Source organism: Diceros bicornis, chromosome 29, assembly GCF_020826845.1.
Source record: "Diceros bicornis minor isolate mBicDic1 chromosome 29, mDicBic1.mat.cur, whole genome shotgun sequence".
Taxonomy (NCBI): domain Eukaryota; kingdom Metazoa; phylum Chordata; class Mammalia; order Perissodactyla; family Rhinocerotidae; genus Diceros; species Diceros bicornis.
In genome coordinates, this window is record NC_080768.1 from 32,748,065 (window position 1) to 32,775,157 (window position 27,093).

The 27,093-nt window shown below is 40.1% G+C and overlaps 1 protein-coding gene across 6 annotated transcripts in view; it reads left to right on the forward strand.

The window, feature by feature from the left end:
• The window catches only part of UNC5D (unc-5 netrin receptor D), a 520,162-nt gene that overhangs the window by 430,290 nt on the left and 62,779 nt on the right, over positions 1–27,093 (forward strand). For 4 of the 6 annotated variants that reach the window (XM_058525192.1, XM_058525193.1, XM_058525190.1 and 1 more), the window contains 3 exons: positions 6,099–6,131; positions 21,171–21,356; positions 25,105–25,482. In XM_058525192.1, coding sequence (XP_058381175.1) covers positions 6,099–6,131; positions 21,171–21,356; positions 25,105–25,482 — 597 coding nt within the window. The remainder of the gene's footprint in view (positions 1–6,098; positions 6,132–21,170; positions 21,357–25,104; positions 25,483–27,093) is intronic. The other 2 variants (XM_058525191.1, XM_058525194.1) reach the window with 1 other exon arrangement.

A 27,093-nucleotide genomic window follows, 5' to 3' on the forward strand; every position in this document is an offset into this window, starting at 1 on the left:
GAAAAATTTTCCACAGTGTATTTCAGTGACTATAACTATGGTAAACTGTCTAGGGAAGGGAGAGATCCCTGCAAAGAGAGTAATCACCAAAGAGTTCATGAAGAAATCAGGAATTGATCTATGCCTTGGAGACAGGACATTTTTATGTGGGAGGCTTGAAGGAAGAAGGGCACACCAAGGAAAGGGAGCAGCTTGGGCAAAAGCATTGAGTGAGTCTGGAGAATTAATGGACTGATTGGACTAGAGCATGGGTTTGTGTTGAGGTGCTGCAGAAACTGAGTCAAATTTGGTATAGAGGGAACAGTTAATAGGAGACCGTAAAGGTAGGCAGAGCAGTTGGCCGTGACTTGGAGGCAATGTGGAGTCATGGCAGATTTCTGCATGTTGATGCTAGAGAATAATTCCAGCAAATAAAGAAATAGCCAGAGAATGGACAGAGATGACTGACTATTCCACAGATCTCAGAATCAGCTCCTAAATAATTTAAGATTACAAAGGCTCTTGAGGGCAAATTAAAAGAAAACAATTAACACATATCTTTTTTGGGGGGGTGAAAAAGGTTTCAAAGCATATGATCTATGAAGAAGGAAATAATAAAAATGGTCTTTGGTGATGAAAACATGGGATATGACTGGTTTAGTGAAATAAAAGAATGGTAAACATTAACTATAATGACATTTGTGAATTGCTGTCTGGAAGGAACGTTGCTGTCCCAGCTTACTGTCCTGGTGGGTCTTAGTCCACATTGAGTGGCTCTAGGCCTGAATCTCAAAAAACAACATAGACTCTAGTATCAAACATATCTGTGTAGTATTCAAAGCACATAGGAGCCAATTTCAAATAATTACAACTCATAGTTTTTGAGGAGCACCCTTGCCCCTCTAAGGGCGGTAGATTGAACCCATCAGTCCACTTGTGCTGTCTCTCCTCAGGCCTGCTCTTTTAGATCCCCAGGATGTGGGCTACATGTAGCTGGCCACATTTGTTTCCTGGCAGAGAAAGGATAAGGCTGGATGTGGGTGGGTGGGTGGGGGGGAGAAAGTAGATGTGTAGCTATAAATAGCTCTTAAGAACAATGGATACCATGGAAATGCTTTGGGAGCATGTCATACAACAAAGGAAGTAAGAAATTAAAGAAAGGTAGAAAAAAAATGAATCACCACCAAAAATAAAAAGGTAGATTGTTGTCTCTTTCTCTCTCTCTCTCCCCTTTTCTCATATATATATCTCTCATATATAAATATATATACCTGTACACACACACACACACACACACCAGATATAAAGCAATATTTGCATTACAGTACTAAACGACGAAAACAGATTGCAGAATATGTAAAAGACAATTCCATGTATTTTTAGGTAAAAATGATCAATTATTGTCAATTTCATGTAGTCTGCTGCTACTATATATGTATAAGCGTGTATGTGTGCACATAATCTTATATATATAAAATCATAAAGAATAAAGCGGAAATTTGTGTATATAACTTAGCATTAATGGTTATCTCTTTGTGGTGGAATTATGGTTTTTTTTTCTTTTGCACTTATCTATATATGTTTTTTTATTTTGGATGCAGCAACGGAATACTAACTATGTAAATAATAAAAATGATTTTTAAAGAAAACATGACAATTTAAAACACTGTTAAAAATAAAATTCAAAAAACACTTTTACAGGGGCTGGCCCCATGGCTTGGCGGTTGGGTGCTCATGCTCCGCTACTGGCAGCCGGGGTTCGGATCCCCGGCGCGCACCGACGCACTGCTTGTCGGGCCATGCTGAGGCGGCGTCCCACATACAGCAACTAGAAGGATGTGCAACTATGACATACAGCTATCTACTGGGGCCTTGGGGAGAAAAAGGGAAAAAAAGGAGGAGGATTGGCAATAGATGTTAGCTCAGGGCCAGTCTTCCTCAGCAAAAAGAGGAGGATTGGCATGGATGTAAGCTCAGGGCTGATCTTCCTCCCCCCCCCAAAAAAAACATATTTAACTTGTAAATACACAAAATAATTTTAGGACTGAGTTATAATGACTTATTAATTTCCATTTACCCAGAAGGTACATCTCCATGTATGTTAAACCCTGGCAAAACCATTTTGATTTTCCCAGACTACAGCTCAGCTGCCACTGGCTCAGAATTACATTTCTCTTCCTTCAGGATACAGAAGGAATCCTTCTGAGTCCATCTGTGTGCTATATCTACCCCAGAGCCTCTTCGGGAGACAGAGAGTAACTGAAGTTGAGTACACAGAGCCCTAGATTTGTTGCTAGGAAGTGTTGGTGCCCTTAGTAATTGCAAAAACACAAAGCCCAATTAATAAGGAGCTCTTGGAGTGGGGGTCTTGCATGGGTATTTTTTAAAAAGCTCCCCAGATGATTCTAATGCACAGCCATCATTAAGAACCATGGCCCTAGTGGATTGATTTACTAAGGGGTCATTTGAACACGGCCTTGGAGAGAGATAAAATTCAAGTGGAGGATTTGGTTGGCCAAGGCCAAGTGCATGCATGGCCCTGAGGCTTGTGATAAAATGATTATGCAAACAGAATAAAAGAAATTGGAGTATGGGGTGGGCAGTTCTTGCAAAAGATAGTGAGGTCAATGAGCAGCCTTCTCTTGAGCTCATGGGAGAACAATCTCTGATCAGACATTTCAGGCTGGGAAAATGCTCTATGAGAGCAGCTGGCTGTCAAGATACTGGTACTGCACGAAATACAGCAGAACCCAATTTTGCTGTGATGCCAGGGGATGAAAGTTCTCTTGGGCACCAGAGGCTTCCAGCCTTTTCCGTGAAAGGATGCACATGACACACAAGATGTGCTGGACCTTAGAGTAACAAATCCTTTGGTAGAGCAGCAGCCCTTTGAATAATTTTTCTTTGCTTTAGGAAATCATTTCAAGTGGATTTCTGTGGAATGTCTTTGGGTGTTCTTCTGCAGATTTACAGTGGGTGAAAGCTAGGGAGCCCACAGGGGTCTTCTGGTCCCTGCCCTTCTTTCTACATATCAGGAAACTGAAATTTTAACTTGCCCTCAGTCTCAGAAAGCAGAGGCCAGGACTAGACACAAGTTTCTTAATTTTTGCCATTCAAGCACCCCTGAAATTCACTTGAATTTCTGACTTGGAGTTGTGACATGTCTCCAAGCAGTAGCACAGAGTCATTTTTTTACTCTGAACAAGTGATGATGATCCTATTCATAATATGTTGAAATTATAATTTTATTTATTAGCTACCATTTACTGATGCTGAACATGTACTAGCCTTATGCTGTTGGCTTTACATTTATCATATTTAATCCCAGTACCAACTTTCAAGGACATTATTATTACCATTTTACTGTGGGGAGCACTGAAATGACACAGATACAATGAAGACAGTTCAAGATTTAAATCCAGTTCTGACCCTGGGGCCGGCCCGGTGGAGCAAGCGGTTAAGTGCGTGCGATCCTTAGGCGGCCCGGGGTTCGCAGGATCGGATCCCGCGCGCGCACCAACGCACCGCTTGTCAAGCCATGCTGTGGCGGAATCCCACATAAAGTAGAGGAAGGTGGGCACAGATGTTAGCTCAGGGCCAATCTTCCTCAAGAAAAAAGGGGAAGATTGGCATTGGGTGTTAGCTCAAGGCTAGTCCTCCTCACAAAAAAACTAAATAAATAAATAAATAAATAAATCCAGTTCTGACCCTGAGAGTCTGCACTACTCCCACAACGCGACACGGCCAATGACGATGACACCAGAGCTGGGTCAGAGTGGGGAACGCCCCACTCCTCTGCCCTATGTGCCCTGTGGCCCGGGTCTCTGTCTCAGGGCCTTAGCCCTTTCCAGCCCCATTTACTCTTTCTTCCTTCCTCACTGCAGCTAGGAGAACTCTACCACCCCGATTTCTTCATAGCCTGGCTGTATTCAATTTATTTTTCTGAGGAGTAGTTATATATCTCACCTGCTTTTAATAGAGTTTCATTTTGCTACCTGGCATAATCTTCCTTCCTGTGGTTTAGAAGGAAGAAAATACTGTTAACCTCAGCCAGAGTTCTAAACAGATGTTCTGCGCGTCTCTTTGTGTCGTTCTAGCAATGCATCACTTTCAGATGTCTTAGCCTTGGCCTGCCAGCATCGCTGTGCCCTTGCCAAATGCTTTCAGATAGGATGCAATAAGCAAAACCTGAAGTTAGGTTAAAACCCCCAAAGTCATTTCATTCTAATTCTTGAGTGCATTAGCATCTGGACTTTGGGGCATGCCACCTGCTCTCAGGAAAACTAGTGGCACTGAATCTGTGCAGTGAGGGGAATATAAGTGTTGTCTGTTTTAAGAAGCGTGACTGTGTAAAAATCTGAATATGATTGTGTCAACTTGAACAAATTATTTTTAGGAGGATTTTTCATTTTAAAGAAAAATTTGCCAGAAATTACCCTTTGCCAGTTAACTTTTCTCTTGTCTTGAAAAAAAAAAAGGTTGGCCCATTTGCAAGAGTGTGATTTGCACACAACTTTGAAAAGCTACTTCCATAACAAATCAGATGGCAAAACACACAAGGGCTGAATTTAAAGCACCCTGCAAGGGTTTTCTGTCAAAATCGGTATTAAGTGCAGGAGCGGGTTAGGGTAAGTGATATTCCATGAAGTATTCGGAATACAGCCATGTATATCTGCCTGGGAGGGGTTACAGTGCAGTCAGTCAGATAATATTTATGAAGTTCTCAAATGCGTACTGTGCTAGATTTGATTCAGTTAAAAACATAATCCAAAATGACAGTGTCTCACCCCGCTTGGCTCGCCTTCAGGCAAACGGAGGAAGGGGACGGCACAAGGTGACCTTTCAAGGTCCCGCTACCATAGTGACTCTGTGAATGATTAGCAACAGCTTCAGTACTTGTAGTCTGACAGTGTTATGTCTAAGCCTTAAGAAGGGACTAATAAAAGGGATGATGCACCATGCAAACCTTCTGGAATCTTGACATGGTCTGAAGCGTAGTCTTCTCAGGTTTCTGCATTGTGGCAGAGTTGTGTTGGCCTGGGATGGGGCAGGGACTAGGGAAATAGAGAATGGAGGGATGGTGGTATAAGATGAAGTAAGCGATAGGTGCCAAGTCTCATAGTGATTTGCAAGATTATTTGGTGATGGGAAACAGAGCAGGAGAGAGTGGATGAAGGGCAATGGGAGAATTGATAAAAACATCTCAATCTGAGCTCTGGCTCCTATGGCCCTGCTTAAGGAAAAGGCTGAATGTCTTTTCTCTTTATCCACCTCATCTGACTGCTGCACTGCTCAACACCATGATTAGAAAATGACACCTTTCCATTAAGAGAATCATATACTTTTTTTTTTTTTTTTTTTTTTTTGCTGAGGAACATTCACCCTGAGCTAACATCTGTGCCAATCTTCCTCTATTTTGTACTTGGGTCACCACCACAACATGGTTGACAAGTGGTGTATGTCCGCACCCGGGATCCGAACCCACGAACCCGGGCCGCCAAAGCAGAGTGTGCCAAACTTAACCACTACGCCATGGGCCAACCCCTAGAATTGTACACATTTTAACGGATAAGAGATATGAAACAAAAAAGTGTGATTTCTTAAAAACAAACTTTCAACACGCTCACAGTATTGCACCCGTACCCAACAAGAATGGATAAATGGCATAGTTTAGAACTTTTTCTCCAGGCCATCACCGCAAACTAACATAGGAACTCTTTAAATATTTATTCACTGGTTCATTTTTCTATCATCATATGTTGTGCAATAGCATCTCTTTACCTGAGCAGTCTTCTGGCTGTATATAAAAACGGGACGGGCTGCAAGCTCACTGCTCTCATCATGCTGATAAGGGAATCTAGCAAATGCAACAGAGAGACATTCTGGTAAGCCTGAGGGAAAATAAAAAAAGGAATAAAGCAATCACCCTAGAAAAATATTGCAAAAGAGAAAAGAAAATTAGGATGAAAAGGAAAATTATGGACAACATAATCCATATTGTCTGCGGAAACAGAGAAAACATTTCATTTACAGAGATAGACATAAGGTGAAGTAGGAAATATATCTGCTCCATGTAAATTTATTAAATGCAACTTTCTTTTTCTCTTTCTTTCTTTTAGATAAAAAACCTCTTCATGAAATAAAACCCCAAAGTAAGTTATTTTTCCTCTTGTGAATATAATTTATTTTCCTATTTGTTGCCTTACTGTTGTATTTGTTTAGGAGCCAAACAGAATTGAAGTCTGTACAAGAGATCCAGAAATTTCAGGGCTTCTCCTCATTGGGTTTGGAGTCACATATCAGAGGTTTAAATTGAAAGGAAATATGCACACCCCTCCCTTCCCTCAGAATAAAAGTAAATCTCTCCTCTTGATTCCACTGCCTACAAGTCCATTTCTCTGCAAATGTCATCCAGGATTCTTATTTCTGAGGAGATTTATAGCATTAAAATTAATAAATATTTGTCGGTACATGCTTTCGTGAGAGCAGCCTTGGGCAACAGGCTGACTACAAGCCTCTCCACCTAGGAGGAGGATGGGCGCCTGAGTGGCAAACCATGAAATCCGTGGCAACTGGGTAGATTAGGAACCAGCATTCCACAGTGAAATCATCAGGAACTAGAAATTTTGGTGTCAGTGCTGGCTTGAGCTCTCTATACACAGGCTTGCTTCCTGGAGAGGGCTTTGCATTGTCTCCATCTTAGGCATCCAGTCAATTTGGGAAAAGAAGCACAGCTTGAATGGTTGGCTGCTCAGCCTTTGACTCTATGGTTTTCAGCCTTGGCTGAACTTTAGAGCCACCTTCAGGTAGATTTTTTTTTTTAATCGCAATTCCCAGGCTGTACCCCCGGACCAATGGAATTGGAATTGGGGTGGCTTAGAACCTAGGAATCCCTATTTTTTAAAGATCGTCATATGATTCCAACATGCATCTTGGGTTGAGAACTACTGTCTTAGAAAAATATTTCTCAGAAGGTGGATCAGCGACCACATGCATCAGAATCTTGGGGTGTGGTGGGAGCTTGTTAAATATGGCCAGCCTCAGAATAGAACAAATGAACTAGAATCCCTGGTGCAGGGGTGGGAGGCGGGCAGGGGCTCCTGAGAATCTACATTTTAATATGTTCCCCAAATGATTCTCAAACATTCAGAAATATGTAAAGCATACTAGGGAAACCATGAGATAGAAAGATGTCAGCAGTACAGCTCTTGGCAATGGGAGAGTTAGACAACTAACTGGCTGGCTGGTTTGGTTTGTAAAACTTGTGCAAGATATCTCTGGCCAATATCTTCCACATTGTTATAAAACGAATGGCTTTTGATCTTTTAAATCCTAGGATACTAAAAATCAAATAGCTTGGGAGGGCTAATAGCTTTTATTAGCTAACTTCTTTGAAAGAATTAAGATTCTTTGAGGACAGACAGAAATAGGTACCTTGGGACCCAGGTACCTAGGGGTCAGGAGACATGAGAGAAAGATCTAGTAAAGCTATTATGTTCATACTTCATTATGGTGCTTCAGGCAGGCTTAGATACAAAGATGCCATTACTTACAGAGTCTGAGAACTTTGCAAAACAAACATTCTTAACTTCTCTTCCCCGTCTGCTGCCCATAAAGTCATTATCGGTTCTTAGGTAGTGGCCCTCTGACATTGTGCGTGCTTGATTTTGAACTCCTAGGAAGATGGAAGGTGGGCAAACCTGGTTGTGTACGTGTATGTGCATGTGCATGTTGAGAGAGAGAGAGGAAAAAACAGGTCACTGAATATTTGGCTTGTGCCTGGGTCAAGACCTCAGGATGACAGCTGGAGTAACTAGACTCTCAAGTGCCTGGTCATGGAGCCCACTCCATACACTGGTTCTTGTGTGTAACATAAGCAAGATCATGGCTATCCGTGTGGTGGCCAACGTGAGAGTTACTCAGAAATGCACACGTGTTTTTTAAAAATTAATTTCATGCTTAGTTTGTGAGTCCAGTATCATTCTAATTTGGTTCCGTCTGTACTTCCAGCCATAAACCCCACAGTAGCTATTTCTAGTCCTCGGGGACTCCTGAATTAGTTTTTGCTTGGGGTTCTCGCTCCTGAACACCATGCTTAATTGCTGGATACTGCAACGGAATCACTTAAACTGTTTTAATTTGTGATTTCCTAAAAATATACCCTTAGCAGAATCAATGTGATTGCAAAAGACTCCCAGAGGAATCCAATCGGAGTTCTGTAAGTTGCATGGTTAGGAGTGCATTATACAAACTTAGGCTGCGGTTGTTCAGTGAAAGAGGGGCTGAGTTTAAGACGACATGAATCATCACTGATGCAAAATCAAAGTCAATTATGAAGATAATTGAGAAACAACCTGTTCCTATATATAGCTATACACATGATCCTCGGCAAGGCCTGGTAGATAGAAAACATCGCTCAGAGCCTCGCACGCAGCCCTCTGTGAGCAGGCGGGCCGAGGAGCCAGCTTTGAGTTGCAGGGAGGTGTAAAAAGAAAGTGAAGTCTTAAGATATCTGTTGGCAAATCATAATGACAAACTGGGGAAAATATGTGCACGGCATAGCTCATGAAAGCACTTATTGTAAATGAGATAATTTAATCAATTACGTTTTCTAATGTACTAAACCGAATGTTTCATTTTCTGCTTCTGCACATCTTAAATTATCTTCAGGTGCTTTATGAGATTTAATCATAGTTAATAGAAACTTCATTACCATCAAATGTGCTTTCAATAAATGTTGTGTAACAATGTCAGGAGGTGCAGTAAAATATAGTAGGTTCTGAATGGCAAACACGCACCCCCAGAGTCTGACTGAGAAATTGTTGTGTTCAGACAGTGAGACTCCTTGTGGAATGTGGCTTTCTGAAAGGCTGTGAGCTCCTGAGAAGTGGCTAATCCAGCAGGTTCACCTTAGGGATGAAAAGGATTTATCCTCTCCCTACAAAATAACTCAGAACCACATGGTTTCTCTTCATCTCCTTTTCACATAGTCATTTTGTACCTAATAGAGATGCATGCTAAGCACAAATCCAATAATAGTTTTCGAGTTAGACACCACCAGGACATCTTGGTTGATGTTGAATATCTCCCAATGACCTTAATCTTAACTTCTTCAAATTTGAATTTATCCTTGTCTGTCTCTGTTCTTAATCCAGTTCTCCTCCCATCTTCTCTAGTTCAGTGAATACTATACCATCAACTTAATTGTCTAGGTCTGAAAATTGGAGAGCCTCCGAGACCCCTCTGTGGTCTTCCTCTCCCTTCTCCTGCTTAATACCCAATAAATCATTACAATTTGACTATTCTACCACCTAAATAGATCTGAAGGTCATCAACTTCTCTCCACTTTCATTCTACTCTTATCTATCCCTTTATTCATTCAACAGCTATTTATTGAGTTCTTACCATGTACTAGGAAATGTTCTAGGTGGTGGAGAGTCAGCACTGAGCAAAACAGATGCAGTTTCTGTGTCCATAAAACTCACAGTTTCAGTGAGGGGAGATGGAAACAAACAAACTAGAACATACGTAGTGCTGAATGCTGTGGAGATGGTGGTAAGTGTGGTGAAGAGAAATAAAGCAGAGTAATGGGCTTGGGCATGGTTGGAGGGGGTGCTGCTTTTTCATATAAGGTGTTTAGAGAAGGTCTCTGTGATAAAATTACATTTAAGAAGCAACCTGAAGAAAAACAAGGAAACAAACATTCTGGATATCTGGGGGGATGAGCATTCCAGCAAAGGGAACAGCAGAATGCAAAGGCTGCGAGGTGGGAGCTTGCTTGGAGTGTCAGGAACAGCAAGGAGGCCAGGGTATCTGGAGCAGAGTGGCTAAGGGAAGAGTTGTAATAGCTAAGATCAGAGATGTGGGGCTAGGGAGGAACTGCCAAGTGTGTTATAGGCCATTGTAAAGTCTTTGACTTTTCCTCCAAGCAAGATGGGAAACCATTGAGGGTTTTTATTCATAGTGACATGATCTACTATTTTCAAGGATAAACTCTGCCTGCTGTGTTGAGTGTAAACATATAGGGAACCAGAGCAGAAGCAAGGGGACCTGTTACAATGATCTTTTGTAAAAATAATCTATTACAATAATCTAGGCTATTACAATACCTAGGTTCAAGACGATTGTGGCTTGAGCCAGAGAAATGGCCTTGGAAATTGTAAAAATGGGTCATATTCTGGATATCTTTGGAAGGCAGAGTCAAAAGGATTTGCTGATGGATTGGACATACAGTTTGAGAGCCAGAAAAGTGTTATAGATGATTTCAAAATTTTGGCTGTGCAACTAGTAGAATAGAGTTGCCATTACTGATATGGGGAAAACTTGGTACTGATATGGGGAAATCTGGAGGGAGAATCAAGTGTTCAGTGTTACCAATGCTAAGTTTGAGTTACCCATTAAACATCTAAATGGAGAGGTTGAGTAGGGAATTGAAAATATCTGTGTGAAGGTCAGAGGTGAGTCCTGGCTGGTGACATAAATCTGGGACTTGTCAGTGTCCAGATGATATTTAAAGCCATTAGGTTGAATGAGATCACTGGATAATGAGTGTGAATAGAGAAGGGAAGAGATCTGAAGACCAAGCCCTGAAGAACATCAGCATTTAAATGTAAAGGCCAGCAGTCTCTGCAGAGGAGACAGAGAAGTAAGAGCCAGCGTCGTAAGAGAAAAACCAGAGGAAAAGAAAATGGTATCCCAGAAGAAAAGTTTAAAAAGTTCAGGCCGTCTTCATTCTTGACCAGGATTTCTACAGTTGCCTCCCTGTATCCAGTCTTGCCCTACATCAATTTATCTGATCTTTCTAAAACATAAATTCTGGTCACATCACCTTCATGTTTAAACCTCTTCAATAGCTCACCATTATTTTTAAGGTCAAGTCCAAAGTACTTAACATGTATATGATCTGGTCTCAGCTTCCTTTTCTTAATCATGTCAGCTTCTCTCAATCAACTTAATCATTAAGGTAGTTTAGTTCCTATATTCTTCAGCCAAACAAAGCATCTTAGTTTTCTGAATACCCTACGGCTATTTGGGCATATAGTACCTTATACATTCTGTTACTTCTGCTGAAAACGCCTTCCCTCCACCTAGTCCTTAACCTGTTTAACTTATTCTTCCTTGAGATTTTGGCTTAGGTGTCACTTCTTCTGCAAGGCCTTCACCAAACCCCTCCTCCACCCCCATGACCGTGTCTGGGTTAGTTACTCCCGTAATTTGTCCAGTATCAAACTATTTCCCTATTTCTATACTATATTTTCATTGTCTTTATACTGGCCTGGATATCCTTCCTGATAGACATAATCCCTGCCTTCAGGTAGACAGTATAGAGTCTTATTCATCCTTGTACCTGTGGCATTTACCACTGTGCCTAGAATGTATTAGACGTTCAACAAATATTTATTGAGTTATGGTCTTAAATCTTTCTGCTAACTCCTCACTGAGCCTTTTATTGTTAAGGTGAAAATGAAGATTTTGTTTCTATATATTCATTTTTTCTCATTCATATAGTAGATATTTATTACAATTGTTCTATAGAAATAGTCTTGGCCCAGTGAGACATGAAGGAAAAAATAATGTTTCTTCCCCACAACTTCAATACAAGATAGAAGATGATAAATGATTTGGTTAAAGGGGAAGTAAGGAAACAATCTTTAATAATCATCTATTCTGTGCCAGGTATTAGGTTAAAGCTCAAAGTGTATGCTTCCCAGAATCATTTCCATAAAAGAATGGCCCGAATGTGTCCTTAAAGTCTGAAAACTAGCTATGCTCTTCTTCTCAATAAGACAAATTCCATTCTACATCTTTTCCCAAAATGCACTGTCTTCATCCATAGCCTGGGCATCCCTATCCTTTATGATCTTCACAGGGTGGGAGAACTCCTCAGAATATGTGTGGTCTACACTGGTATTCTGCATGTTCTCTTTCAGGCTGTGTAGACTTGAATAGCGCCTTGAACCCATAGAACTGTCTGCGACTTTGGGCCATACCTTTAAATTCTCAACAGGCTTCTCAGCTCTTCTAAGCTAACATTAGGCTAATGGCATCAATGCCGATCTTCTAGCCATGCTTTAAAACACAATTCTTTTTCTATTTTGCCTGTCATTTTTCTTCATCTCCTGATGATTATTTTCAATTACATAAATATAGCACTTTCCACAAATTGCATGACTTGCTTTGTCCTTCAGAACCATTCCTACTGTGAATCAATTCAACCTGTATATATGTGAAACATTTGTAATTTTCTTACCATTTTCAATTTTTTTATTATGTAATTTTTATCCCATCATAAGTGTATGCCTTTTCTTACTACCATTTTCAATGATATCATTGACTCTGCCCTTAATGGACACGATGGGATTTTTTTCATGAAATACCTCAGAACTAAGCATGGACATGGCAAATAAGTGATAAACCAATATGTTCTTCAGCATCAGAATAACCCAGGGTACTTGTTAAAAATGTGAATTCACACGCCTCATCTCTCCACCTGTTAGTATATTCAAAGTTTAGAGAGTTTATGTCTCTCAGAATAAGAAATTAAATAAAGTGAAGTCATTTTCTCAAGGACCAGAGTTCAAATCCTATTCTTTTTGACTCTATTCCACATTTTAACTTAGTCTTCCTATCTGAAGGGGAAAAACACAGTTCTTTTGCAGTCCAAAGGTAGAGTTGCCAGATAAAATAAAGGAGGACCCCTAGTTCAATTTGAATTTCAGATAAACAACAAATACATTTTTAGCATAAGCATGTCCCAAATATTGCATGGCAAATACTGATACTAAAATTAGTCATTGTTGATCTGAAATTCAAATTTAACTGTGTCATATTTTTATTTGCTAAATCTGGCAACTTTTCTTAAAAGGAGGAATAAAACATGTCTGAATATACACTATCAAGAAATATTTTATAAAATAGATTACCATTATTGCCAATCTTGGAAGAATGGTTAGAATTGAAACAGCTATTAGAGAGGAGAGACTTTCTGTAAGAGCAAAAAGTCTGAACTAAAAAAAAAAACAAAATAGTCTGCTGAAGTACAAGGTCTACTTGAAAAAAAACCACAGAGTAATCAGATTTGGCCAGAGAGTAGTGTCCACATGGATAAGAAAAATGCAAAAGCAGTTGAAAAATGGGATGAAGCAAAGCATAAAGTGTCTTGAGCCATAAGATAAGTCCCTGTTGGAGTGGACTCAATACATACTAGAGAGTAGTTGGACGGTATTGGAGTGGCAGTACCAGATCTGTGTTTGGAAAGAGTAATCCACGTGTAAAATGGTTCAGAGTGATCCAAGACTGGAGGCATGGGTACTAAGTAAGATGAGACTGACCAAAGTAGGTGCCAACTGGACTGTCTTCTATTGAAATTGAGATGTGAGAGGTCCTGGAGATAGAATCGGCAAGGTGTGTGAGTGGTTTGGGTAAGGAGTCAATGGGCACAGAATGAAAGATGACTCTTTGATCTCAAGCCTGGTCACTGATGGTGTCTATACCAGGAACGAGGAATTCGAGAAAATATTTGAAGAGATAAGGATGATGAATCTGTGACTCAGATGACAAATTTGAGGTATGAGCACAACATGCAAGTGATTTTGTCCATGGAGCTGGAAGGAAATAGAGGATGAGGTCTTCAGACAGATCTTGATTTGAGACTGTTCAGCATCGAGGGAATAGGTAGCACTGTCTGTGTGTGAGTGATTATCCAATTAGATGAGCACAGAGAAAGAAAAAAGGGCAAGACCTGAACTTCAAAATCCGTTTATAGAACTGGGAGAATGAAGTGTAGTTACTAAACAATAAGAAAGGAGCAGGCAGGTGAATCAAATTTAAAGGAATTTTTTTTTTTCTTAGAAGGAGGATTGGCTATTCTTGTCTACTGCTGCAGAGCAGAGGTAAAGAGTAAGCAAGACAAAGAACATTACTGTTGATGCAGTGGTTGTAAACAAACTTCAAGAGGGAACAGTGGTTTGGGCAAAAGACAGACTTTAAAAAGTAAAGGGACAATGGGAACAAGCAGATGACAGAGAAATAGTGGACTCATTAAATAAATTATCATACAGCCTGGCAATGGGCCAGGCAAAAGTAAAAAGAAATGAAAAAGGTCTGTAGGTTCTGATAAGGAAAGATCTACGAGATATTGTGCATGAAAAAAAAAAAAAAAACAAAGTACAATAAAGGAAATATAATCTGGAGCCTTTAGTGTAAAGAAAGAAAAAACAAATGAAGGACATTTAAATTTTTCTTTTCCTGAAAGTTGTCAAAGACACTATCCAGAGTGGTTACTTTTGGAGAAGGGATAGTTGTAGGATAAGTTTCCTCTTTGCATAGTGTAACTTTCATACTTCCTAAGACATTTTCTCATCTTATACATATATTCTATTTATTCTTTTATTTTAACAAAGACAGGGGTTAACTGGTTAAGGAAATTATAGAACATGTATTAAGAAATGTGTAATGTTAAAAAATGCTTAAAGTTCTTTTAAACAAAGAGCTAAGAATTCTGTGGATGTAAAGACGACTGTATCTTTGAGCAGCTTATCAGAGAGGAAGTTGGGGGAAGGATTTGGGGAGAGGTGATTAGAGAAACTAGACTGTGTTTGTAGGCAGAGGGCAAGGCTCAGGTGTGGAGGGAAAGTTTGAAGATGCAGGACTAAAAGGGAATAATGAATGAGGCCAGGTCCCTGCAGAGGCAGGAGAGGGCGGGATCAGAGCTGGCCTGACACAGAAGAGGAGCAGCTCTTCAGGGAACAGAGAAAAGGAAAGGAAAAATGCATGAAGGAGTAGAGGAATTTTGAGTTGTAGGGGAGAGAGCTCACATCGGATGGCCTCTGTTTTTTCAACTAGAAAGAGGGGCAGATGAGAAGGAGAGGTCTTGAAGAAAGGAAACAAAGTTCAAAGTAACTGTTTTGATGAAAAATGTTATTTGGTCATAGGACATGAATAAAATCATTATTCAGCTGCAAGGAAGGCCCAGGAGAGGTTGCATAGCATCAGTTTTTTGATAGTACCAGCAGGTATGGTTTATGACTTCCTCCAGTCGGGTAAGTTAACCTGGGTGCAGGCACATAGAGAGCAGAGAGGTGAGGCAAGGAAGGCACACAGTGTAATGGTTAAGCTGCTTAGGAGTAAAGACAGATGTGTGTTCAAACCCTGGCTTTGTCATTTTCTAATTATGAAGCCTTGAGTAAGTTCTACTTTATCTGAACCTACATCATCATCTGTAAAAGAGGAAATACAATATCTACGTCAAGTAGATTTGGTTGTGAGGATGAATGTGGTCACATCTGTAGTTTTCAGAGAACCAAGCACAAGCTTAGTGCTCGGTTACTAGGTTACTCTCAGCATCAAGAGGTAGTGCGGCACTGTGATCAGAAGGACAGAGGTTAACAGCTGGATAGGGACAGAGCCAGATCATCAATTCTGGAGCCAGACTGCCAGGGACTGAACCCCAGCTCTGCTACTTACCACTTGGGCTTTGGGCCTTGAGTGATTTTTTTGCCTTTGTTTTCACATCTAAATGGAGACATTTTTACAAGGTTGTTGGAAAGATTAAAACAAGTTAATAAGGGTAAAGTACTACAACAGTGCCTGGCACATAGTAAGTGCTATCAAGAATTTGCTGCTCTTGTTATTAATTACTACAGTGAAACAACAATCACCACAGTAACAATGAGGTTTTTGAGGATGGGAGATTGGAAATGCCGAGATGTTCATCGGTTAAGGGGTTGTGAGATTCTAAGCAGCGCAAATATAATTGGAATTGCTCATCATGGTTGACCACGGCTATTTTCTGATGTGTTCAAGGAAAAAAACATTGCTTCTCGATGATAGCAAGTATAAACAACTCTAACAATAACTTCTGTTATATTTCAGCATGCAATTACATATTTTGGCACATCACTCTGTATCCACAGCTCTGCCTGCACTGGGGCCCAGGGGTGGTCCTGAGATGGCTGTTTCCTGGCCTTATATGGGAGTCCAGCACAGCAGCTGGCTCTTTAGTCTTCTATTTGATTTGCCTCTCTGAGCCCCCTCTTTGCGAATATTTATTGTGTGGATTCCTTAGTAAGTCACTGTCTCTTATATATACCAATTCAAGCTTTTTTTCCCCCCAAACTGGAACAATGGTCATTCTACACTATCTAATAGGAGATAAAATAGAATATCATATGTTTTAAAAGGCATTTACTCTGCTCCTTTATTAATTCTGTGTAGCTCTGTAATTCTGTAAAATAGATTCTAATGTGGTATATAGTTAAGCTCATAACACAGGAATTGAATTAAATTTCCATCAATAAGTGGCGTTAATATGTCTTTCAGATGGGAGTCATGTGAAGAGAAAGGCAAACTAAGTAAACAGCCCTTCTATTTAGTCCTTTGGGGACACTGGTTACTATAAATGACTAGGTGTGATTATAATTCATAAAGCCATCAAATTTGTTAATACCTGTTCCTTGAACTATGAAGTTCGAAGGGGCTATGAAAGGTCATTTAGCCCTTCTCACCAGCTTTGACCAAAAAAAATAAAATAACTGCAGACTATTATAAAGTCATGCTGTGTTTTAGACACTTTCTGAAAGGCGATTTCACAATCTTCCTCAGAAATACAATGCAGTTTTTTAACAACCCTCATTGTAGAAAAGGTCATTTTAATATCTAACCAGAATCCCAATTGCTATAATAAAAGGCCATGTCCTCCTTTTCAGGCCTTGTTAAAGATGGCGAAGAGTTGGTTACTAGCTTCGTCATAAATGAAGGGTCATTGAGCACCTACTGTGAGTCTATTCTCTTCCTATAACACCCCTTTATGCATTAAAGATCACCTCCAAGTCACTTGACAGCTCTCTTTTCTCCAGGCCAAAAGAACCCATAAACATTTCCTCTCCAGGGTCCTAGTTTCCAGCTCTCGATTCATCTTTGCAGCCTTTCTCTGCGGATAGTCCACACTACTTCCAGCAATGAACATATTCCTCAGTAGTTTCTGACTAATTTGGAATGTAAAAGATTTCTCAGTCAGTTCTCAGGTTTTTTTGTTTTTGTTTTCTCTAACCTGTAGATTGTACACAACAATTCTTTCTACCACATATTCGGTCCTCCGAAGCTTTTCCTAAAGCTTTTGTGACTCTGGGATAGAGGAAAATAGGGATGAAAACACAGGAAAGACGTCAATAACACATTGACATGGCAAGTTTCATTTATGAAACAGAAAGTCAGAGAAAAGTACTCTGTGCCCACAAAAAGCAGAATAGCCTGATCAGTTACATACAGGGTATCAATGCTCTTGTTCAAAATCACTTGGAGCCTACAAACCAGCACCATGTGTGTATGTGACAGAGCAAACAGGTATAAACATAGATGTGTGTAAATGTAAACGAAAAGAAAGTCCCCACTGCAGGGGTTCTGAAATCAACCTCAGAGCGTGATTTCTTTAATACTTCTCTTCCCACAGTTTGAGGCCAAGAAAACAATCAATAAAGAGCTGCACACAATAATTTGCAAATTTCAGTGGGAAACTATAGAGCTATTATTGCTTTTGAAGAGTTTAAAGCAGTTAGGGAGAATGCTTTGGCATTCAGATAATTAACAATAAGAAGTACAATCCAAAATGGATTCTAGGAACCATTAGTGATATAAGAGTTTAGAAGGCCATAGGTTGGCAGCGTTGGCTAAATTGGCCAGGACAGAGTCACTTTCTTGGGGGAGGAGGACCTTGAGCTGGCACCTGACAGATGGGTAATAGAGGGGTGGGCTTAGATGCCTGGTGCAATCAGGGGATGTATTACAACGACCTCTCACAAGGTACACAAGGCCTTTCACTAGCAGGCATCCACCTAGCAGGTAAATTCACTACAATTGAATTTGAGGTATACAGCACTGCAGCAAAGGAGAACATGAGTGCAGGAATGGATGTGGAGAAAGCTGTCAGGCCCTGGGAGGTGCTTGCACCATGTGGTCATGTTGCTGGAGCAATTCCCTGGGGAAGGAGTGGCAGTGGCTTACGAGGTTCTTCTGACAAGAGCTGAGTGTGTACTTGTGTACATACATACACACATGCATGTGATGATTCTACAGAGGCACCCCTCCAAGTGCCCATGTGCTCACAGACACACATATACCCATCTTTCTCTCTTCTCCCATGAAATCGTAGTGGACAATGTGGAACTAAGTTTCAGGTTCTTCTGGGGCCAGTCCTGAACACATGTGAAAAGCAAACTGATTACGTTTGTGAGCACCCAGAAATCCTTATAGGGAAAACCACTCTACTTTCATGGAAGGACAAATTAGAAAGCTGTGAGACAAAGGAAAAAAAAGAGAGAGAAAAGAATGAAGTGAAGTAAAAACAGATAGAGAAGAGCAAAAACAGAAGAGAAAGAAGAAAGAAGCCCTGTGACCCAACTGTAGAAGAATTTGAGCTGTGGGTAAGGATGTCTGATTAAATCTCTTGAGATGTACAGATGTGGCTTTGAGTACATGTGTCCACTTCTGTAGCTGCACCTAGAATACCAGGATCTCATCACTGCCTTGTCTTTTACTACTTTCAGACAAGAAACAACTGAGAATATGGACCATGTGTTAATTCATCCAGGCATCCTCATTTCCATTGCATGGTTGGCCCTTAACAAATGTCTGTTGAATTAATGAAGTTATTTGATCCTGAACTTCCTAATTCCAAGGACAGATTGTTCTGTAAAATAAATACCACTTTGCTTATCTTTCTGTAGGAGTCCATTGACTTCTGGCTTTTAGATCAGACTGTCCCACCAAGTGCCCGGGTGAGCCTTGTAAGGACACAATGCTCTCCATACAGGACTCTCTCCCTTTCTTTCCCCACCCTTTCCCAAAGTCCCTGTACTCATTTTTAAAATTCTATAATTCAGTATTTCATTCTCTGGACTTAAGTCAGATAGATTCTGCATATATTCCTGGTTCAGGAAACACATTGAGCTATATCAAACATTTATGTCTCAGTCTGAAGGCATATGTACAGTCCTTTCCTAAAAACAGGATTTGTGTGTGGAGGAAGAATGAGAATCCTGGTTACATGGGCAGCGAGAGAGTGGAGACATAAAGAGCAAGAAGAGAATCCAGGGGAACAAAGACAACTTGTTCCTCCTACTGAGTTTTGTCTCAGGATGTTCAGGTCCAGTGCTGTCCATTTTCAGCAGAAGCATTTTGCTCTGGTCATCCTCCTGGCTTCTGGTCCTTCCTATTTTAGTACCTGGGAAGCTAAGGGTGTCTTTGTCTCTACTTTGCCAACTCAGCAACAGAGCAGCTGCATTGAGTACACTGCCAGGCTGTCTCTCTGTATGTGCTCAGTTGCTAAGCAGGTGTGTTCTCCCCAGATGCACCTTTTAAGATGATAGTGTCATCAGTCATCAGTGCCCAAGGAACTGGAGGGAAGTGGGGGGAAAGGCTAATTGGTTTCAATCCCAAGTTCTCTCTCTGCTCCTGGTACCCTGGCTTGCTGCATCTGTTGTGTTCCGTGTCCTCTCTCTGCCCCAAGTATAATTATTCCCTCCAAGGAACTTAACTGAGTAGAGGGAGGGTGAGGCATAAGTGGGATGATAGCTGCCCTCTTTCTTCTACATGACATAGGCAGACATTGGAACTTTGGGGTGGCATCAATCATCGTGCCCATGGTTATGGGTGGTCAGAGAAGACCATCACAGATGCCTCCATCCCCATCCCTCTCCCATTTGGACCATCATGCAGTTGAAACTAAAGTCTAAATCACATTCTGTTTCTCAACATCTCCTGGGCTGCTTGCGATTATTAAAAGTGTCTGATAATCCTCTGACCTTTCAGATACGATTCTTTTGGATGGCTATGCTCTCCCTTGCATATTATTTTTGTGTGTTTACTGCCCTATTATTAACTGGTTCTGCTTGATTTCCTTGTTCACTCTTTAATTTGGTAGCATCTTATTTTACAGTCAACTAACTTTGTTGAAAATAAATTCATTTTACTTGTGTGGTTAGTATTCCTTATTTGATAACATAAGTACCATATTAGGGTGCAGTGAATGCATAGTAAGTGCCATGCAATTACAAAGTAAATATATGATGGGTTTATTTATCCTCTAAGCCCAACACGGGGTGACATAGTAATTACTTTTGGACCTATTCAGTGTACTTACCACATAATCTGTAGGAAGATTAATTGTGTAGTTAGCACTTGCCACCTTCCATTTCCATACACTTTCCAAGATTATACCTCTTTTAGGTTTATGTGGTCTTTGATAAATCTCATATGGAATTGTAGTAGTCAATATGAATTTCTTCAGGAATGAACCACACCCAAGATACATCTCACAAAAAAGTTGGAAAGCAGCTACCACATATCTTGGGGGATGGGGAGATACCCACATTCTAAATTCAAACTAACGCTTTTATTTTTGCTTTGCCCATGCATTCACTAGGATGGAGTAGGAGAGGTATGGGAGAAACAGCATGTGCCCTTTTAGAGACCAGTCCTCTTCCACAAAAAAGTATTAAGTCTAGCATTTAATGTGCTAGATAACATTTACCATGGACATAAGAGCACTTAGGATCAAGACCTCCATATCTCACAACAGAAATTCTCTCATCATGATTGTAAATACCCTAAACTGTTGTGGTCAGTGTTCTCTTATACTCAATGATTTATGCCAAAGCTAAAATTCATATTTCTGAGCTCTAGTTTTCTCTCTCTTGATTCATAGACCATGTATTATCTTCTCACCCCAGACCCCTCTCTGTGAATGCATGTTCCCCAGGTCATATATAAGCAGAGCAATTCACCCATATTTTGTCATTGTATGTGGCTCTCATGTCCTCCCTGAAATAAAAATGAAATATAAAAAATGCTTTGCAGGTAAATATGACTCCCTAAAACAAGTAAATTGAGGAGTTGTCTGTTTTTACTTGAAAAATATTATATTCTTTGCCAAATTGATTCTCTTCAAGATTCTATTACACGGTAAGCTACTATAATGCAATTAAGATATTTGACTAGTGTCCATTTGATTTATACAAAGTGTTTTAGAAACATGATTATTGTGTGAAAGAGAGTACAACTTGTGGCTAGCTACATATGTCATTTTCTCTGAGCAGTAGATCCAATAATCCAATAGCATTTCATTTTGTATCCCAGGGTGGCTCTTTGGCTCTGTGCCCATGTTGGCCATTTAGGATTTCTCTTGTGTCTTTCAGGCATTGAGAATGCCAGCGACATTGCTTTGTACTCGGGCTTGGGCGCCGCAGTCGTGGCTGTTGCAGTCCTGGTCATTGGCGTCACCCTTTATAGACGGAGCCAGAGTGACTATGGCGTGGACGTCATTGACTCTTCTGCATTGACAGGTGGCTTCCAGACCTTCAACTTCAAAACAGTCCGTCAAGGTCAGCGGCGTAGGTCCCTCCAACACCTCATCCTCAGGACCATAGACTATGCTCACACAGGACCCCCGGTGTTCTTTGGCCCTGTATGAGGGTAGCTCTTGGCACTGGGAGCCACTACCATATTGTCTTCACACATTAGGAAACCAGGCTCCATGAAGCAGTCTGCTTAAATCCTTGGCTACTGTGAGGACAAATGGATCTTAATTTGCCGTTAGCAACACTTAAATTGAGGCCTTTCCATCTTTGATATGTAATGAGCTTTACAAATTAATTTATTTTATCTCAGATTATCCAACTTTCTATTTTAACAGACCTACTTTAAGGATGTATATTTAAGTTATTTAACTAAAATACTGATTATTCAAGGCTGAGGACCAACTACTATATCACAACCTCCCAGGCATATTTATTGTGGTATTTATTGAGTGGAGTTATTTTTGTTACTTCCTTTTTTTTTTTTTTTTTTTAATTTTTTGTTTATTGCAGTAACATTGGTTTATAACATTGTATAAATTTCAGGTGTACATCATTATACTTCTATTTCTGCATAGATTACATCATGTTCACCACCCAAATACTAATTACAACCCATCACCACACACATGTGCCGAATTATCCCTTTCGCCCTCCTCCCTCCCTCCTTCCCCTCTGGTAAGCACCAATCCAATCTCTGTCTCTATGTGTTTGTTTATTGTTGTTATTATCTATTTTAAATAAGTAAAAGGACTTTAGAGGATATATGATGGGTCAGTTAGCCAGGGAAAAAAGTGAAATTCTCAGCCTAAATGACTCTCAGCTGTTGCCAAATCGAAGCAATCTTTGGTTGTGGGGGAAGGAAAATCTATCATGTCAAACTATAGCAATACTCATTTTCAAAACAGAGAATCATTTAATTCTCTTATATGAACCAAATCTATTCCTGACTGCAAGATGGGGATGAGACATACACGGCTTTTATTTTAGAAAAAATGAAACTGTCTGTCTTCAGAGGATGAAGTTTTCTACTTTGACTGTCATAGTCAACATCATCACCTTTATCTCTGTTTACTGCATGTCAGTAGCACCTGTAACACAGGACAAGAAGTCTCATTGCTTGGCAGTGACTGAGCAGAGACAGTATTCTGAAGTGGAATCCCAAGCATGCTAGAAATTGGGAGATGGCAGGAGAGACAAAATGTTTTACTACTTGCCACTCACTTCTGGGCACCAAAGTTTCAGTTCTGAATCTTAGTCTGCTTGGCCTCAGATAGGGACATGTCCCCTCGATTTGGGTATATAGCTTAGTATAGATGATTTAATTAGAAATAAATCCAATGAAGAACTGATCTTTATACTAAATAAGAAACTAGAAATATATTTCCATCAAAGAATAATTTATCAATATCTTAGACCATAACACTTGAAAATAGAGGAAATTTTGTAGTGAGAGAGAGTTTTGTATACACATCCAGACGTTTTGAACTCAGATAGATTTTAGTCCAAAATTGCTTCATGATTTAGTTAATCTATTATTCTCTCTTAGTCTCCATTTTCACAGGTATAAAATAAGGATGCTAACATCCACTCCAAAGGTTCTTGTGAGGATAAATTTAGCAGGAATAACATGGGTTATAAGCCCTTGGCTTATGGAAGGTGCTTAATAAATGTAGTGAATATCATTCTAGAACCTGTTTATTTCCTCTTACTTTAGCACAGGATGCCAATGTGTTCCACAGAGCACTAGGCAACAGATGAGAGGGCTGGTTCCCTGGCCTAAACATCTGGAGAATGCTGACCTGCATAAGCTTAAACGCATCTCCTTATCATTGGCTTCTCAGAGCTTACATGTATTATGAATCTCTAAGAGAATATGTAGCCTTTCCAAACTTATTTACCATTTTGATTTTTTTATTTTTGACCAAGAATCTCACATAATTAGTGATATAAGCAAAAACCCTTTATTAAAAATCTACTCTATATTCAATATGATGATACACCTCACATTGATGCTCATATGGTTTTCAACTCCATTGTTGTAGAGACATCCGATCTTGAGCAAATATAGCCAGAGCCCCAGGAAGGTGAACAGTGAGACTTTTAAATAGAATATTGTACTTAGAGTAGACCAGGAACTTCAAAAAGGATTTCCAAAGAAAAACTTGGGGTAATTGGGTAATTGTCCCCGATCAGACTGGAATCAAGTTGGCAGCCAACTTTCTTGAACTGTGGAGTCTATCACATGTACCTACTATTATAATCAGGCATTTTCCACTTAAGTGTTTGAGTTAGGCTTAAGTCTAACTCTAGGAAATGTTTTTGCATCTTGGCTTCACATAAGCTAGGAGGGTCTTTTAAGAGTAGCCAAAAATTAAACTTCAGAAGATGAGAGCTTGAGATAAAATAGCCGTGAGACTTGGGGATATGATTTTTCAGGTCTCAGTGGAAACTCCTGTTCCCAACTCTTTTCAGATGTGAGATGGTTCTTAAGTCTCACTTCTTGGCTGGGAAGACTATAAATAAGAGCAAGGCTGGAACCTGTAGAATTCAGTGCAATTCTATTAAAAAGCCCATCTCCTTGATTGTGCCTGTGTCTTGGCACAAGATCCTCAAGCATGAAAAAAGCCATCATCAAGGAGCCTTTTGATTTGCATTTCATCTCCTTTTGAACCTCCTCTGTGATTTTGGATTCTTAGAGCATCCAAACAAGAGGTGGGAAAAGTCAGGGTTATAGATTTCCTGCTGGCATTGCAACAAATTATGAAAATGGAAAAACAATAGAGGCTAATACAACATGGCCTAGAAATGCAACATTTTCAAGAATATCATGCTTTAAACATTTTTGTCAAGCCCCAGAGGAAAATTGTTTAATATGGTTTGGGTTTCAATTTCAGATGTCACATTGACGTACTGATATGGGTGGGAGGTTTGGGACTGAGGGTTATTTTGTTACTTACTAATAAATGAGATTACTTTATCACAAGAAAATATCACAGCATTTCTTTTTAATATTTGGCTTAGAAAAAATTGGTAAGCCCCAACAGATGAGAAAGTCTAATTTCTCATGTTTTCATAAAGGTTGTTTTTTTTCCATTTGTTTTGAGACAGAAAGGAAACCATTCTAAGCTGCTCCCCACGTAGAGTCCGAGTCTCTCCCTGTCCCCCTGGTGCCTCCTTTCCCTCTCAGAGTGACATGTGTGTTATTAGAGCAAATTGGCTACTCAGACATGGAGTGATCCATGAGGGCCCCTGAACCTTTTGCTCTGGGGACACATCGTTTCCTCCCCCAGCTCTAGAAACTGCCCAGAATTCCACGTGAGAAGTGCTGGCACCAACGCAGCTTCGGTTATAAACAGCACTACCTAGTCACCATGCTCTGTCATCTCTTGCCATTTAAAATGAACAGATGTTATTTTTGCTCCAAACTGGATTGCAAAACATCTTTCTTCCTTTTTTTCCTTTAAGCTTCTCTTTGCCAATTAAAATCATCACATAAAAAATAATACCTGAGTTAGTTGCCTGATGGAGTGGCAGAAATACTTGTTTTGAAAAGATAGCATGTAAGGAACTCTGGAAGTGAATAATTTTGGTCAGCGGCATTCAGAGAATCTCCAAATTTCAAAGCTCTGGTCACTAATAACCAGCCTATTGGAGCCACTCTGGATACTCAGCTGGCAAGCACACAGGTTGTTGTGCAGTTAGTAGAAGTAGATGTAAAGGGGTAACTGTGACACCTTTTAGTTTCTGAGTGACAGATTTTTTCTTTTACCAGGTAACTCCCTGCTCCTGAATTCCTCCATGCAACCAGACCTAGCAGTGAGCCGAACATACAGTGGGCCCATCTGTCTGCAGGACCCTCTGGACAAGGAACTCATGACGGAGTCCTCACTCTTTAACCCTTTGTCGGACATCAAAGTCAAAGTTCAGAGCTCCTTCATGGTTTCGCTGGGAGTGTCTGAGAGAGCCGAGTACCATGGCAAGAATCATTCTGGGACTTTTCCCCATGGAAACAATCGCAGCTTTACTACAATGCACCCCAGAAATAAAACACCCTATATCCAAAATCTGTCATCACTGCCCTCGAGGACAGAACTGAGGACCACTGGTGTCTTTGGCCATTTGGGAGGACGCTTAGTAATGCCTAATACAGGTGGGTGGTAAGTGTGCGTTTGTGTATTTTCTAGTGTTTAAACATTTTATATTTACACAATTACATTCCATAAGATTCATTTTTGAGATGTTTACCTTCCCCATGTCAGAACTACAAACACTGTGGCTCCCTAAGTCTACTTGATTTACACAGCACACCAGAACCAACGCTGAGATTAGATTTTGCAATCTTTATCTCAGCATGGACTGAACACTCCATTTGATGCCCTGTTAGAGTTGACAGCTATATTTGCTCAAAAGGTTTGGGTGGTCCCCAGAGTTTAAGGCCCTTTGAAATATATTTCCTAGAACATGATCAGGAAGCACTGAGAACATTCTTTGACATGACTGACAAATATTGTGTTGATAGCCAAGCATGATTTATGCACTAGTAAATAATTTAGTGAAAATGACACTCAGAGTTGAACTTCCTCAGTAACTGACCTAATAAACAATTGCTGTGATGTTACTTTATGACAAGCAATGGTGAGGGTTCATTATGGAGCTGTCCTTTTAAATTCAAACTTCATTTCCAGGAATGTATCATAAGTACAATTAGTTCTCAAGAATTGTTTCCTCCTTTTGGTTATAAGAGAGATTTTCTTGATGTTTTTGACACCGATGCTTAAGGTGTACAGCCCAGATCACCTTTAAAATAACATTCTATGGATTAGTCTTCAGAGTTGCATTCTAAAATCTAACTGGATGGCAGAAGAGGGCAATTTCTCCTCTGATTTCTAAGCAAGGAGAATTAGGTAGTGTTCTGAATCATCACTGTTGGCTGCTGAGAAGAAAAAGAGCACACCAGATCTGCAATGTTATTAAACTGGATAGCAGTGAGTCAGGACCATCAGGGCCTTGGCAGATTTCTCTCTAAGGTAAAGCTAACCAACCTCTCCAAATCAAACATTGCATCTTGTAAAATGAAATCTGTAATAGGACTAGTCTGATGCTCCTATTCCACTAATTGACCCTCTAGTAGCGAAGTGACTTAAGACTGTGATTTGTTTCAAGTTGATGAATGTTGTCTTGTTCTTCTACATCAATCACTTCCTTAAAAATCTCATTTTAGGCAAATAGCCCTCAAATGCAGCCCTAATAATGATTTTGTTTTCCAAACTTTCTATTCTCTAAATCTTCCTTGGTCAGTGTTTTAGGACATGGTAAGAATCTTTGTTTAAATATGTATGAGTGTCAATGTATGATGTAATCCTCCCTGGTGAGAACTGGCAGATAGGCGATCAATGTGGAATGAGTCAGTCAGCCATATTTCCCAAGTACCCTTCTTATGAGAATCTATAAATTGGAAGTGTGGATCTGGAAAAAGAAAAGTAAGAAACACAAACCCTGCCCTTTCAAAGAGAATAAGATATATATATCAGAATCATATAAAGTTGCATGTACGTTTTTGTGCCTTTGTCTTGTCTCCACTTTCTTACCCAGGGCTTGGCATGTAGGAGGCTCTCGATAGTTATTGAATAAATTGGCCCACATTCCTTCTCCCTCTTCCCATCCTCACTTGTCAGTGTGTGTCTGTGTGTGTGTGTGGGTGTTTACACACATGTGGAGGAAGTGCCAAGATCAACCTGTTTACTGGCTGTTTGTTTAATGT